Source organism: Pyrus communis, chromosome 16, assembly GCF_963583255.1.
Source record: "Pyrus communis chromosome 16, drPyrComm1.1, whole genome shotgun sequence".
Lineage (NCBI taxonomy): Eukaryota > Viridiplantae > Streptophyta > Magnoliopsida > Rosales > Rosaceae > Pyrus > Pyrus communis.
Genome location: NC_084818.1, coordinates 17,735,160 through 17,751,647, shown reverse-complemented (window position 1 = coordinate 17,751,647; position 16,488 = coordinate 17,735,160). Strand labels below are relative to the sequence as shown.

Here is a 16,488-nt window from a genome sequence, read left to right as displayed (position 1 = left end):
ACCAAGTGATGAAAGCAACTCACCATTCATTACACCAACCAGAAGACGAGTGGTACAACTTTTATATGTGAACTCCTAGTATTCACAAATAATCAAAAACTCTCAAGCTTTACAACTCAACTAGGGGAGCACTTATGCCTAACAAGAGTTATAGTCACCAACAAAGTCTTATTGCAAGCCAACAACGGCTTCAATGCATGGTATACAAAGATCAACCTCTTCAGCCCTCTTACATCTGCTTCAGACATTTCTCCTCTGAAACAATGCAAACACTACAACTCGTAGAAAGCTTCACATACTCTTGATCAAGACTGTTTGAAGTAAATTCAATTTATATGGTTCATCCAAACCTTCGATTACTACAAGGTGGGGCTTGCATCACAATCTCTTGCTCAACAGTGTGGAAGCAAAATTGGTATATGTTGTCTCTCCCACATTTTCAAATTTCTAATTTTCCCCAAAAATAAAAAATAAAAAATAAAAAAAGAAGAAGAAAAGAAATTGGGAAATTCAACAACTTCAACAAATGTCAAAAGCCTTACACACTCTTGATCAAGATAGTATGAAGCAAAATCAATTTATGGTGCAAACAAAAGCTTCAACAAGTGAAGGGCAACAACCTCAAAAAGCTTCACACACTCTTGATCAAGATAGTGTGAAGCAAAATCAATTTATGGTGCCAACAAAAACTTCAACAAGTAAAGGGCAACAACAATTCTCAAAAAGCTTCACACACTCTTGATCAAGATAGTGTGAAGTAAAATCAATTTATGGTGCCAACAAAAGCTTCAACAAGTGAAGGGTAACTACAATTCTCAAAAGCTTCACACACTCTTGATCAAGATAGTGTGAAGCAAAATCAATTTATGGTGCCCAACAAAGCTTCAACACAAAAGCTTCACCTACAAAGTTTCAACATCAAACAAAGCTTCATCAATGGAGAGCAACTACAATTCTCAAAAGCTTCAACACAAAAGCTTCACCTACAAAGCTTCAACACAAAAGCTTCACCTACAAAGTTTCAACACAAGAGCTTCACCTACAAAGCTTCAATACAAAAGCTTCACCAACAAAACTTCAACACAAAAAACTTCACCTACAAAGCTTCAATACAAAAGCTTCACCAACAAAACTTCAACACAAAAAACTTCACCTACAAAGCTTCAACACAAAAGCTTCACCAACAAAGCTTCAACACAAAAGCTTCACCACCAAAACTTCAACATCAAATCTTCACAAAAAAAAAAAAAAAAAAAAAAAGGGAAAGAAAGAAAGAAAGATGAGCCTAGGCCTTCCTTTCTTTGGGCCTAACAACTTTCATACCAAATATATATGAATGAGGAGTTTTGGGCAACCACTTAGAAAGGAAAATGGTGAAGTTTTGTTTGGAAAATTGCCTACTAGCAAGACACCTCCCTCGTCAACTCCCTCGACTGGAGACTTGGGGGACTTCTACCGTATACCACTACACCTTGGTACTCAGAAATTTCGCAACTACTCAGTGCCTTGGATTTTTCAAGTCCCCAACCGAGAAGTTTTCCTCACTCAAGAAATTAAGGGAGCACTATTTCAACCCACAGGGTCCCACCCACGAAGTTTCAACATTCAAACTTCAACAAAATAAAAAATTCAAAGAACTTAGTGAAGGATACCTTAGTGTATTTAACACAACACGTTGAATGAAGTAAAGCTTATTTATTGATATCTTCGATAAATTACAAATACATGCATACACATGAATCAAAATAAACAAACAAGAGGGCGCCTTCACAAAGGCTGCTCAGGAAAAGTCTCAACACTCGGCAAAGTCCCAGAAATAGGAGGCACCGGAGGGTGATTATTTGGAGACTCAGTACTGGGCAGAACCCCAGAAAGAGGAGGCACCAGAGGTTGATCATTTGGAGCTTCAGTATGTGATACAGTCCCAGAGGACGAAGGCAACAAATGCCTTACAAACAAACTCACAAACCTCTGATGATCATTTAAAATCTGACCCTCAGATTCCTGTAATTGGTCAAGCTTTCTCTTCATGGTTGTAGCATAGCTATGTGCGAGCATGTGCAACTGTCTATTCTCGTGCTTAAGCCCTCTGATCTCCTGTTTGAGACTTATCACTTCAGCCGCCAATGATTCAACTTGGCGGGTTCGAGCAAATAGGCGTTGGGCCATATTAGACATAGAACCTGCAAATTGAACATTGAAAGCCAGAGAATCCTTAACAGCCAACTCATCGGATTGTTTGAAAAATAGTCTGTTGTCTTTGGGAGTAAGAAGATTCTTGACCACCACCGCAACGGTCATATCATTCTTCATCATAGAGTCCCCAATAGTAAGGGGACCAGTAGAAGATAAGAAGGATGGACGCCATATGTTATCTTGAGGAGACATGGCTACCTCTTCTACAACATTCAAGTCCAAACGACGGTCGGAGGGGCCAGACATTCTGAGAAAAGATAAAGAAAAAAATGAAGTACAGTAAGTCTCAAAAGTACGAAGATAAGAGAAAAATTCCTACAAGCAATAACTTTCAGAACGGACTCCTTGAACTTAATTGGTGCTCCTATAAAAGAAAGAGCCAGATCTTCAATAGGGCTGCTTGTTCAAAAATCGAAGAGGCACCACTCTCCAAATTTCGAGAAGCGGATTTCCTGGGTTAAAATTTATTAGCAATCTCCACACGCGACATCAGTTCCTCGGATACCAAGGACAACTTTGCCAAAGAACTCTGACAAAGTTAAGACAGGTAAATGTTGAAGGCCCAGTTACCCTACTATTACCCACAAAGATAAAGGAATAGCACCACTGCTTGATTATTGGAAAATCTTTATGTGTGTCAACCTATGTGCTCCATGGCAAAGCAGACTTGCAAAAATGCCCAACCTTTCTTCACATCTGAGAAAACACTCCCAACAGGATTGCTTGCCTAGAAATCAAAGTGGCACCGCTCTCCGAATCTTGAGAACCATATCCCCAACAAGATTGCCTACTCAAAAATCGAAGACGCATCGCTCCCCGAACTTCGAGAAGTCGGATTTCATTGGATAAAATTTGTCCACAATTCTCACACGCAACATCAGCTTTCTGGATACCACAGACCACTTTTTCAAAGTGCTCTGACAAAGTTAAAACATGTGAACCTTGCAACGAGCACTACATTCTTTTGACCGAGAAGAGTAAAGGAACAGCATTACCACTCGCTGTTGGGACAATTCCTATATATGTCGACCTTCATCCTCCACAGGTAGGCAGACCTGCCAAACAAAAAAAAATGCTCAACCCTTCCCCACATCCGAAATAACATTCCCAATCTAGCCTCTCGAAATACTCCGTTTTCTTCTCCTTCAATAATACCCATGCCAACCAGCCACATCAGAGCAAGAATATCTCATATCATCAAAGTTGAAAGCAAGAGTATCCCATATCATGCTTTTTCCTTGTCTTTTCCTTTACCCTTGCTCTTACCTGCAGGACAAGGAAAAAGAATGCAATCAGTCGGAACCTGAAATCAAACTTTCGATCTAGAATTGATTGCCCAGAACCCTTGCCTGGTCGCTTGCCTAGCATTACTCTCGAGTACTCATCCTCAACTGTTGTCAAGGTCATGAATTCCTTCGGCAAATACCTCAGAACAGTTGGTACGATATTGGCTCTTTACACTGAAGCTGCCAAGTATGGATGAGTCACTGAGAAGTAGTGCTTTAAAGGACCATTTAAATGCAAAGGTTGCGCACCATTTCTGCTATACAAAAGATTGAAGCAGAAGGTTCAACGGTGAGCTAGAACAGATCACTACAGCACGACGCCCTTTCTTGTGGAACCGCACAATCCAGACGGAAGAGTCTAAGTCAAATCCAAGCTCGGCATCATTGCTTTAATTGAAGAGATTGAGAAGTCTCAACAGCCTTTTGCTAGCACCGTCGTCGAAGAACAAAGCTTCGCCATACCACATCTACTACTTTGTCAAACAGCAAAAGTATCCCATATCATTAGGATCGAACATACTTCAGGTCTGACGGACTTGTTTTGACCCTCAAATTCTGGAGTCGGCTCGCTCCTTTGGAGGAAACCAGAAAACCCTCCAACCCAGTTCAAGAATACACCTGTGGAAAGTCAAGTACACCAAAACATGTGCCGATTCGTCTATCTTCTCCAAAAACAAGAGTACCTCATATCATCTATTCTCCCTGTTTCTTCTCTTTATCTTTATTGCTGAATGAGAGACAAGGAGAATGAGTGCAATCAGTAGGAACCCAAGATCAACCTACCAATCTGAGACTGATTGCTTGGAACCTCGATTGCTTACCTTATCTGTCACCTCCTTCGGCAGATCTCCTCACTTAGAGACTTGGGGGACTCCTACTATATGGTTTGTATCGCACTTGACCAAACCCGAAACTCCAAGTAAGCTTCAAATGAAAATGATAGATTACCTTGTGCGTCAACGCCAACCAAAGATACCACTCCTGGATGAAGGAAAAGTACTTCCAAGAGAAGATGCCACATCTACTTACAGGACAAAGAAGGTAAGTGAAGGCGACACCACACTTCGGTACTTGGAAGTTTCGTGATTACTCAATGGCTTGGATCTTGCAAGTCCCCAACCGAGGAGCTTCCTTCACTCGGGAACTTAAGGGAGCACTGTTTGTACCATACTTGACCAATCCCGAAACTACTAAGCACCGGTCAACAACATACCGTCAAGGACCCACAAGACTTTTCCTCCAACCAGGAGGCCAATCACAACATGACACATGTCGGTATCAGAGGCCAATCATAGTGCAACACGTGTTGATATCAGAGGTCAATCACAACATGACACGTGTCAATGTCAGAACAAAGCTAGAAACTCTCTTCTATAAAAGGGGATCATTCTCCCACAATAATCTCTAATGTCATTTGTACTAAACTATTCACTAGAACTCACTAAAAGAGAGCTTGAACCTATGTATTTGTGTAAACCCTTCACAACTAATGAGAACTCCTCTACTCTGTGGACGTAGCCAATCTGGGTGAACCACGTACATCTTGTGTTATTTACTTCCCTGTCTCTATTCATTTACATACTTATCCACACTAATGACCAGAGCAACCTAGCGAAGGTCACAAACTTGACACTTTCTATTGTCACTTTGTGCAGTAAAAAAAAACTAAACGGTTTCAATTATGAAATTTATATGGTGAATATATGTTATTCAAATGAAGGATATGTGCATTTCCCTATGGGGGAACACAAGCATATCCTAAACTAAAAAAAAAAAAAATGGAATAATACTTGCATTTCCCTTTTGGAGCCCCTTTGTGGGATGAGTTCATTCCCTCACTTGCAAACAATGTATCTTCACCATACAAGTTTCATAATCAAAACCATATATATGTTCAATATCTTCATCCTCATTTGAAGATCATTCCTACAAAAAAATAATTTGAATCAGAGATCATTGGGTCATTCAGATGTATCAAATAAATCAGTGGTATAATTACCAAGTAATAATGACGAACTGTCCATTTACTTGATATTTTTGGATGACTAAACGATCGCTGTTTCAAATGATTTTTTGTATAGATGATCTTCAAATGACGGTTAAGATATTAGATGGTTCCGATTTTAAAATTTCTAAAGTAAAAATACTTTATTTCCATGAAGGAGAATGAACTCATTCCCTAGGAATATACAGTATTATTCTAAAAATTATAATACGTAACATACTACAATAAGGAAAACAAATTATATTAGATTAATTATTATTTATTCAACAACCATACTAAAAAATGATAGTACCCAACATACTACAATAAAAATTAAAAAAAGAGAAAAAAAAAAAAAAAAAAAGCAGGAAAAAAAAAAAAAAGAAAGCCATATACAAATTGCTTTAGTTCAAATACATGCTTTTGAGTTGTTCCAAATATCCATGTCATCAAAGGAGAAGAAGTAGTCCCTCCTACTCATCAAACCTTCTTCCTGTTGAGTAGTACTACAATTGGCACCTATTCTTCTTGTTATTGATGTTGTATGGGCCATAACATCATCTTCTTCAATCCAAAAGTTTGTGAAGAGATCATGTTCCTCCTCTAACTGCAAACCAGACCATAATAGTGCTCTTTCAACAGTACTACTACTGTCTTTGTTATCATCACCTAACAAGGTTTCACTAATTCCATTAATCTCTATAGGTGTTGATGATGAAGTCACTGCCAATGGCTCTTGTAATAACACTAGATTATTATGCTGTTGTAAATTAGAATTAGTTGCAGCTAATTTACTGCTCAAATAATTCAAGTTTTTGGAGAAGGTTCGTGGTCGAGGTCGTATTACGTCGGTCTTTGTTGTTTCTACTTTAGCTACTTGTTGTAGGGGTTTATGACTTTTCAACTTGTCACATGAAGCCGACTTCTTCCTCCTTAATCGAGTACTCCAGTAATTTTTCACATCGTTTGCTGTTCTTCCTGGAAGTCTTCCGGCAATCATTGACCACCTAAATTGTGTACATACGTGGAGAAAAATTAGAAAATCATTCTATGTATTCATTCACCAGAGCCAATAAAGCCCAAGTCATTCATTTCATAAGTTGGAGCAATCATAACTTTTTGAAAGCCCAACTTAAGGAAACAAATTTGAGCACACCACTAATATCATCGATATTGTCCACAACTTAACATCTATTAGTAAGGCCTTGGTGATATTAAGAGTTGAATCTTGCATATGTAAATTGTAGATGTTTGGTTATATTTCTGATGTAGAACTCTATTCTCCAACCGTTATTTTCAATCCAAATCTTCTAAAATATATATGTAATTTTGAATTGTAGATGTTTTGTTATATTTCCGACGTAGAACTCTATTCTCCAACCGTTATTTTCAATCCAAATCTTCTAAAATATATATGTAATATTGCATGACTTGCCTGTTTCCTACTAGTTTGCGAAGTCTGATCATTAGATCTATTTCATCCTCTCCAAAGTCTCCTCTTTTGATACTTGGCTTCAAGTAGTTCAACCACCTCAGTCTGCAGCTTTTCCTGCATCTGTTTAAACCTGCAAACAAACTTACATTCACTTACATGCTGCAAATTAAAACCCTAAAACCCTCTCTATCTCTCTATTATATATATATATATATATATCGTGAAACACATCCGTATGATGTTGGACTATGAATCTAAATAAGCTAGCTGACTCTCTCAATAGATTACTTACACTTGAATATATGTGTTGTTTGATAATTACCTGCTTTGAGAGGAACCGGATGCCATTTTCCTTCACCATGCTGTTGAACGAAGTGCCGGAGAAGATCGTCTTCCTCTTTAGTCCATGCACCTTTTCTCACTACTCCCAACGAATTACGCTCTTCCATCCCTTAATTTTTAGTTTGATGCTATGTACGTCTGCGTTTGCTTGCTTCCAAACACGTCGTCCTGTCCGTCTAATAAAGGCCATCTAAATCCCAGGTACGTACGTGCATCTCTACCATCCACACAAGTTAAGGGAAGACAAAAACTAACGTTAACCCTTACTCGGAACATTTAGGTCCAGTTGGTATCCTATTTGAAAACTTTTATCATTTCTCAAAACATTTCTTACGAACATTTCTTGAAAACAATTTTCTTTAAGACTCAAAAACTTGATTGGTTTGCAATTTAAAAATTTTAAATCTTACAACTTAAACTAGACAAAGAGATCTAAAAAAAGGGAGTCGCATAAGAGGGAGAAACAAGAGAGAGAAGGAAAGAAAGTAAGAGATGATTGAAGGAAAGAGAAAGAAGAGAGAGGACCAAATGAGATAGAGAGGAAGAGAAGTGAGAGAAAGAACCGATAGAATGAAGAGAGCGGATTGGAGGAGAGACGAAAAAGGTAAAAAAATAAAAATAAAAAATAAAAAAATAAAAAGAGGGGAGAGAAAGAAGAAAAGATAGAGAGATAGATTTGGATTGAGAGTGGAGGAGAGAGAGAAAAGAAATGAGTGAGTTCAAGTTTAAAAACTCTAAAAACTCACTTTTTATGGTTTTAGATAATAGACTATATTTTTTAGTTAGTCTTGAGTTTAGTTTTTGAAAATAGTCCTACCAAACAAGCTTTTAAGGCTTAAAACTTAAAAATTGTTTTTGAGTTTAAAAAGTTGAATTCAAGTGCCCTTATTATTTTTGGCTTTTTTTTTCGACGTATAACGACTAGACTAATATTTATGGAAACATTTTCGCTCAGGTACGCTAACTTTTTATTTCGTTCTATCAACAAATAAGTTGTGTCTTGTGGACGAAAATAATTGACAAAATTTCTCCATTTTTTGTAATATAAAAGAAGCTTGAATTTATTGACATTTCAGAAAAGGCATTTTGTTGTAACAGGAAAAAAAAGAAGACATTTTGTCTTATATATTTTTGCGTTTGAAGTGTCCTTAACCGCTCTCATTAGTTGTTTTGACACAAGAGTATCTTTGACAATTTTGTTGAAAAAAATTTGCTAATTTAGCAGGTAAATAGTCTTAAATTTTTTTTTTTTTATCTATTCTCTTTAACTTGTCATCTCCAATAACGATTTCTATTTCAACGAATTTTAAATATTTTATTATAAATCATTTCAAAAGAAAAAAAAATCACATTATTACCACTTCCTTTTCCCTATGACTTAAGGAGTTTTATTAATTTTTTGATATTTAACTATTAACAATTGCTTTATTAATTTTTCAATTCCCTATGCTCACACCCAAACAATGTTGTAGAATGCAATCATTAAATACCTTTAAATGATCGTACAAACACTTGGTAGTGAGCTGAGCAAGCTTCCGGTTTTCTGCATAGAGCTATGTAATATTGCATGTAGTTATGTTGGTTCACCTGAGGTCATGCTACCCAATCTTATTTTTGGCGTTACAATTGGTAACTGGGTACAAACCTGAGGTTTCATACCCACACGCTTTGGGTCTACATTTTATGTGCCAATTGCAGTGCCGCAATGAATTGCTATGGGTCCTCACAAAAAAGGTATGAATCAATGTCGATTATGATTCTCCTACGCCCTTGTAAGTGACCTTTTTACTTCTTAATTAGTAGATTCTCACTTCAATGAGATAGTCTTCCCACCATTAGGGGAAGATAAGAATGTCAACGTTCCTAAAGAACTGAGCGAATTATTGTGGAAGTCCCCACTACGTCTCATCTCGATCCTTGTTCTAGATCATCAGAGTGTTACTAGACACTTTCTCTAATCTAGCAAACATAACAAGATTTCATACCAACTTTAAACATTGTTGCAAGGATAGATGAATCTAACAAATGTTGTTGTCCTAAGAGGGATAAGACGCTGCTAGTAGGTGGCTGCACTTAGTGGTCGATCTCAGTACATCGGTGACTAGCCAATCAATTTGCCCTCACTCAAAGTGCAACAAATTACTTGGTTCGAAGGATTTACCTCCCCAAAAGTGGAGGAACACGGCACAAACGAATCCCTTCCTCGATCGTTGTCTCAATCATTTCCACCTCATGAGATTAATCTGGATTTCGACTTGAAGTTCTTGGTCCAAGATACTAGTTTGGTTGAGATATAGAATTGGAATGAGATTATCAACGATGATGTTTCACTTATATAGTAACTATTGACATAAATGAAAAGCAATGATATCGAACCTCATTTTGTTGATTACCGGCAACGTAGAACTAATTGATCAACAAAAGAACAATGCATGTCGAGTAAAAGGAATGAAATATTGCAATATAGCACCGCCTTATGGCGCTAGGCTTCTCTCATATGCCTTGTGATTCATTGCAACATTATAAACATGGTTGTAACGTATCTCTAGGATCAGGATATGAAATCTACATTACGTTCCCAAATAATTACATAGACTGATTCAATAGTTCTAGATCATAAAACACCCTCTCGATTTTAGATGAGCCTTTCACTTAACCAATTCAGAACAATCTAGGCGGATGTGGTATACCTGTCTAAGTGAATTTTGATCTAGTAGGGATATATACCCTGCGAATACGAAATTTGAAATTGCTAGAGACTAAAGTTGCAGTTTATGTCAATGGCATAAATCTCACTAAGACTCCAGAATAGCTTGAGAAAGCAAACTGGCACCTGAAGTTAGACTTTGAGATGAATGATCTTGGAAAAACTCGACACTAACTCAACCTGAAGTTTTGAGCATAGTTCTGAAGATATTCTAGTCCACTAGTCGAACTATACCCGGAAAGTGTTACTTTTGAGTATACCCTTGATCGTATAGACGCTAGATGTAAGTGAGACCTTCGAGGAGATTATGGAGCTAATAGTTCTATATCTAAGTGCAGTTGGCGTTTGTTATACTTAATTCAATGCACTAAATCGGACATCTCAAGTGCTAATAACTTTTAGGATAAAGCAACACTGCACCTACATTCCACCACCAAATTTGTGTTAAAGATGTTTTCCGTTACCACAAAGTTGGACTTATCATGTCCCTATGCATCTTAGAATGAATCGCACCTTCTTGGTTCTCGGAAAAATGCTTACTTTATGGGATACACTGACTCAAACTATCTTTCTAATCTGCACAAGGTACGTTGCCATTGGTTCTCGGAAAGAGGCCTACATTCTTTCTCTTTCGTTTCCCTTGGCTGAAGGAGTTCTATTAATTTTTTAATATTTAGCTTATAAACAGTTGCTATAATGAAAACTCTTTTTTTATAAAATCTGTTGGAGATGAGTTTATTAAATTTAACCTTAAAAATAGAGTTTTCAATTTTATAGATTTTTTTTGAAGATGCTCCAAGTGTTTACTAGTCAATATATTAATCGACAAAAAAAAAATTCTAAATAACAATGAACTATCACTGTTAAACTAATAATGATAGATCCTCTCTGGAACCCTTCCTCCTAATCCTTTTTGTATTCTTTGATTTATATCCATACAATGCTTGTTGATTGAGCCGGTTCGATGTTAATAAATAAAAGTATATAGAAGTTTTTGTTTATATTATTTTATTTTAATAAACACAAAATAGAATTTTATTAGATAATAAACTCGCGTCAAGAAAATTATTTTTGAAAATAAAAATTGAGAAGAGATTTTACATTTTATTATCATTTTGTTAACATTGTATTTCAAATAAGATATTCTAATTTATTTATTTCTACCCATAAAAGAATTTAACAGTACGAACATGACGTATTTGCTCTAGGGAAAAGGATTCTTGTCCGATTTTTTTCCTAAGGATTCTGTAATTGTATCCGTTCATCGTACATCGTAAAGTCAGTTTTTGTTAAGTATTATTTATATTTGAATTTTAAATTTTAAATAATTTCTAACCATATAATGTATGATAAATTGACACGATTACAAAATCCCTAAAAAAATGTATTCGGCGAGAATCCTTTTCCTTGCTCTAGAATGGTAGCTACCGTGTCAGTATATGTTTGTCATGTAAGCCGACATGTGGCTTGATGTCTGGTCACTATCCATATATATCAACGTCGCAGAGATCGTTTTGCCTTGCCACGTTTTGTTTGTGCATGGACTATTACCCATTCTATTATTAAGAAATGACGCCTATGCTATTCTTACAAAAATGACGCCTTCTCAACCTCTTTTCAACTTTTAATACACAGTAGTTACAATATAAGGACAAAACAGTAATATGATATTTACCTACGTTAGAAGAAACTAAGGTTCTAAAAGATGCTAGGTAGGTTGGGGTTTAGCGCATAGGCGGTTTATAAATAAATATCTGCTTATACTTAAAAAATAGATAATGAAATATATTGTGTGTTCATCTAAGTATTCAACAAGTTCCTTACAATTTATTGGGAAAAAAAACATGCATAATGAAAATTATGTATTTTCTGTGTAAGTGAAAATCGTAACTTAGGCGGGCACCTAAGTAGGTTTAGGCGCCCTTTATTAATTATCAAACGCCTAAGGATTAATCGAGGTGGTGGCCAACCGCCTAGCTAATGCCTAGGTGGGGATTTTTAGAACAGTGGAAGAACTGCTCCATTATTATCCCATTTTCATCGTTGAATTTTTCTTTTTGAAAATTTAAAAACTAATCACACTCCTAAGTGAAAAAACAAAACAAAATGAAATTGTTCACACGTACAAAATGTATAGGCATCACCTGGAATTTACTTATGTATAGGAGGACCCTTCCTTCTCATATGAAACCACTAGTTTGAGATCATCTATTTTTAAAAAAACTTTATGATATTTCCTTTGTGAAGCCTTTAATCCACATCCATGATTCTAAAAGTCTGTTTAGGCATTGGGCAGTTAGTCAATGTGTCGATTAACTTATAATTGCTCAAATAATCTAATAGTTTATTACACGGGGCCTAGGCAAGTGCCTCAGAGGGTTACACAGGTTGGGCGGGCATGCCACAAAGTGACTTTTTATTTATTATTTAAAAAAAAAAGACTTAAATTGACACACCCCGATCCAAAATTTGGGGCGTGCTGGCCGTCACGTGAGGGTGATGTAGCCAAGTGCACAATGCGGAAGTAAAAGAGTGAAAATATGAGGAAATAAAGTCAACAAAATAATTACAATAAAAAGATCAGTGAGTGATAGTGACAAACATGGAAGGAAAAAGGCAATGTAGAAGTTCAAGTATCCTAGGTGCAGTCCAGAATAAACAAACACTACACAAGTGATAACTAGAAAATCCTACATGGAGGGTGATCTGTCAGAACTACCTTGATGCCTCGTTCGCCACCCACGTCCTTGCTACCTAAAACCTAGAGGGGCGCAAAACAGAAAACGTGAGTGGGTAAAAGCAAAGTTTTCCAAACCATTTCAATACCAAGTTATAATCCTTCGCTGTAAAACCTGTATACTTTCCAGAAAATATTATACGTACTCGTATATCAAATCATACTAAAAACGATAAAGCTCAAATATGCCATGCCAGAATATGCCTCATCAGAATATCCAAACAAATAGTATAAGCATCAAGCAAGTGAGATAAAACAATCAAAATATGCCAATAATATCAGTACGTCAGCCGGAGTCACCGAAAGTGACCTGTACGGTTGAAACTATAGCTCCTCAACCACTATCCTGCACACGAATCGGAACCACCTATAGTGGTCTGTACAACAGGTTGGTGTATACAAATACGCTCAGCGCTATGATCATATGAAGGCTGTGCGATGTATCGCAAGTCACCTACAAGTCGGAACCACCTATAGTGATCTGTACGACAGGCTGGCACCTGCCTTGGATCCAAGGTGAGCGTACGGTGCGGGAGGTGAACGATCATGTGAAGGCTAGGCTCTACTCTGGCGGAGCACAATCATCGAGGTGCAAGAATATAAGTTATAACTCAATCTCATCAATGCCACATCTATCACTAACAACATACTCACCTGACTTACCTGAGCGTCCGTGGCACCAAAGCATAACCAACACAATCACAATAATAATAACGACGATATTTGATATGGCATTTCAATTATAAAATCATTAAAACGTAATTTCTGGAAAGATACCAATCACAATATATATATATATATATATATATACTAAAAACAAAAGTCCACTCACTGATATGTGGAAGGGTTGTAAGCCCCGATCTTCACATGGCTGCGCTCGTCTTTCGGATAGTCCTCACCTATATGCAAACAACTATAAAACCATCAATTTAATGCACATAACCAACCTTAGGTAATAACTTCTCATACATTGCTCAATTAGGGTGTTTGAATATACCAACATGATTTAACCAACCTCACGAACATCCCCATACATTTAAAATAATTTTTCAACCATCCACACACCATCCAAGGCACGGCCAGACGAGCCAGCCACACGCGGGCACGTGCCAGGCACACTGACGGAGACCCTAACGACGTTAGGGAATATTCCATCCAAGAATGGAATATACCGTTCAAACTAACATGACACCGTTAACTGCCGTTAGGAATATTCTGTCAGAGTTGACGGAATATTCTTTGTCTTCTCTGGTGATCCTCGCCGGAGCCGCCACCGACCGCTGTTTGCATCGCCAAAATTGGGAAAATTTTCAAAACTTCATATCTTCTTCATTTCTCAACCAAATTCCATGAAATTTGAACCAAAATGAAGCTTACAATGAGTAGAACAAAACCTTACCACTTTGGGGACCTAAAACCAACGGAAACTCGCCAGAGAAATTCCACAAAATCCGGCCAACCTTAGAACTCGCTATCCCCACGTCCAAAATCCTTCAAACTTGTTCCCCGAGCTTTGTGAGAAGGTTTTAAAGCTCCCTACGACCTCAAAACTCGATGAAACCTCCGCGATCACGAGTGCATGAACAGTGCATGAAAATTGGGTTCTCGGGTTCTCAGGTTTTCGAAGGTCTCACGTCCTAAAATTGGTATAGATGAGTTCCTGGGCTTGCTAGGAGTCCAAAACCTACCTTCAAACCTTCGATCCGTGCGTGGAAAGTTGGCTTCGAAGTTTGTCTATACACTTGCATAGGAATGGAAGAAATCCAAGAGAGAGTGAAGAGAGAGAAAGTCATGGGAAAGAAGAAGATGGGTGTATGTGTGTGTGGTCCAGATGGCAGCCCACCAACCAAAACAAAACAAATAACACTTTACAACGCCAATTAACGTTCAGGGGCAAAATCATCTTTTCATACCTACGGTAGAAATAATTTGGGACGGGCTGTCACAACCTACCTACCTTAAGAAAATTTCATCCCCGAAATTACACAACAAAACAAACCACTAGTAATCATAAAATAAGCCGGGATACAAATCTCTCATCTGATCATCCGTCTCCCAAGTAGCCTCATCCACTAACTGATTCCTCCATAAAATCTTCACCAAGCACATAGTCTTGTTCCTCAAAACCTTATCTTTCCTGTCTAGAATAGTCACGGCTCTTCATCGTATGTCAAATCAGGATTAATTTCCAATGGCTACGGAGGTAGCACATGTGATGGATCTGAGACATAGTGACGAAGCATCAAAATGTGAAATACATCGTGCACTCGAGACAACTATGGAGGTAACTCAAGTTTATAAGCTCTTCTGACGATCCTGGGCCTTTTTCAGGTTAGACTTGATTACTTGAATATTTTGGGTAGCCTTATCCACTATCTCTGGGCCCTTCAAAACTCTTTCGCCTACCTCTGACCATCATAATAGCGTACGACAGGATTTACCATACAATGCCTCGAAAGGGGACATGTCAAGGCTTGAATGGTAGCTGTTGTTGTAAGCAAACTCCATCAGATTCAAACGTTTATGCCATGCATCACCAAACTGCAAAACAGAGGATCTCAGCATATCATCCAGTGTCTGAATAGTCCTCTTAGATTGCCCGTCTTTTTGAGGATGATATGTCACACTATACAGTAATCTCGAACCAAGAGCTTCTTGAAATGCTGTCCAGAATTTAGAAGTAAATCTCGGATCTCGATCAGAGATGATGCTGATTGGTACACCATGGTACTTAACAATCTTCGACTCAAAGAGCTCAGCTAACCATTTCAAGGAAAACTTCGCTTGAACTGGAATAAAATGCACGGACTTGGTGAGCCGATCAACCACTACCCAAACGCCATCATAACCATTCTGTGTACGGGGAAGCTTATACATGAAATCCATGGTAATATTTTTCGATTTCCACTGTGGAACGGGAAGTTGCTGCATCCGTCCAAACGGTTTCTTTCTCTCGGCTTTAACCTGCTGGCATACAATACATCTGCTAACATACTCGGCAATCTCTCTTTTCATACCTGGCCAATAGTAAAATGGTCGTATGGTATGATACATTTTAGTGCTCCCTGGATGCATAGCATATGCCGATACATGTGCCTCATCCAAAATATCTCTTTTAACTCCGCGTTGTTCGGTACAAACATTCTACCTTCTAGCATGAGCATGTTATCTGATTCTCGAATTCGAAGGTCTTTCTTTTTCCCCTTATTTCTTAGCCGAATCAACTCTTAAGTTTCATCGGCATCCATCTTTGCCTCGAGTATACGGTCAATCAAGATTGGCCTGACTTGAAAGTGAGCAAGTAAAGCTTTCTCTCGAGCTTCTACTTTTAACTTCACTCCGATCGACCTCAAATCAGTAAGAAGAGGAACACGGCTTGCTTAAAAAGCATCAATTCTACCTTGAGATTTCTGACTAAGTGCATCAGCATCCACATTTGCACGTCTTGGGTGATACTCGATCGTTCAGTCGTAATCTCTTAAGTTTCATCATCATCTATCTTTGCCTTGAGTATACGGTCAATCAAGATTGGCCTGACTTGAAAGTGAGCAAGTAAAGCTTCCTCTCGAGCTTCTACTTTTAACTTCACTCCGGTCGACCTCAAATCAGTAAGAAGAGGAACACAGCTTGCATAAAAAGCATCAATTCTGCCTTGAGATTTCTGACTAAGTGTATCAACATCCACATTTGCATGTCTTGGGTGATACTCGATCGTTCAGTCGTAATCACTTAGCAGCTCTATCTACCTTCGCTGGCGAAGGTTCAAATCTCGTTAAGTAAACAGGTACTGGAGACTCTTGT

At 37.8% G+C, this 16,488-nt stretch overlaps 1 protein-coding gene across 1 annotated transcript; it reads right to left on the bottom strand.

Annotated features, from left to right (window-relative positions):
- Nucleotides 1-5,859: 5,859 nt before the first annotated feature.
- Nucleotides 5,860-7,369, bottom strand: LOC137721085 (transcription factor MYB90-like). Its single transcript, XM_068460204.1, has 3 exons — nt 7,224-7,369; nt 6,902-7,031; nt 5,860-6,473 (listed from the first exon to the last, which is right to left on the bottom strand). The coding sequence occupies exons 1-3, from the start codon at nt 7,348-7,350 to the stop codon at nt 5,876-5,878; spliced, it is 855 nt and encodes a 284-aa protein (XP_068316305.1). The 5' UTR covers nt 7,351-7,369; the 3' UTR covers nt 5,860-5,875.
- Between the last annotated feature and the right edge of the window lie 9,119 nt (nt 7,370-16,488).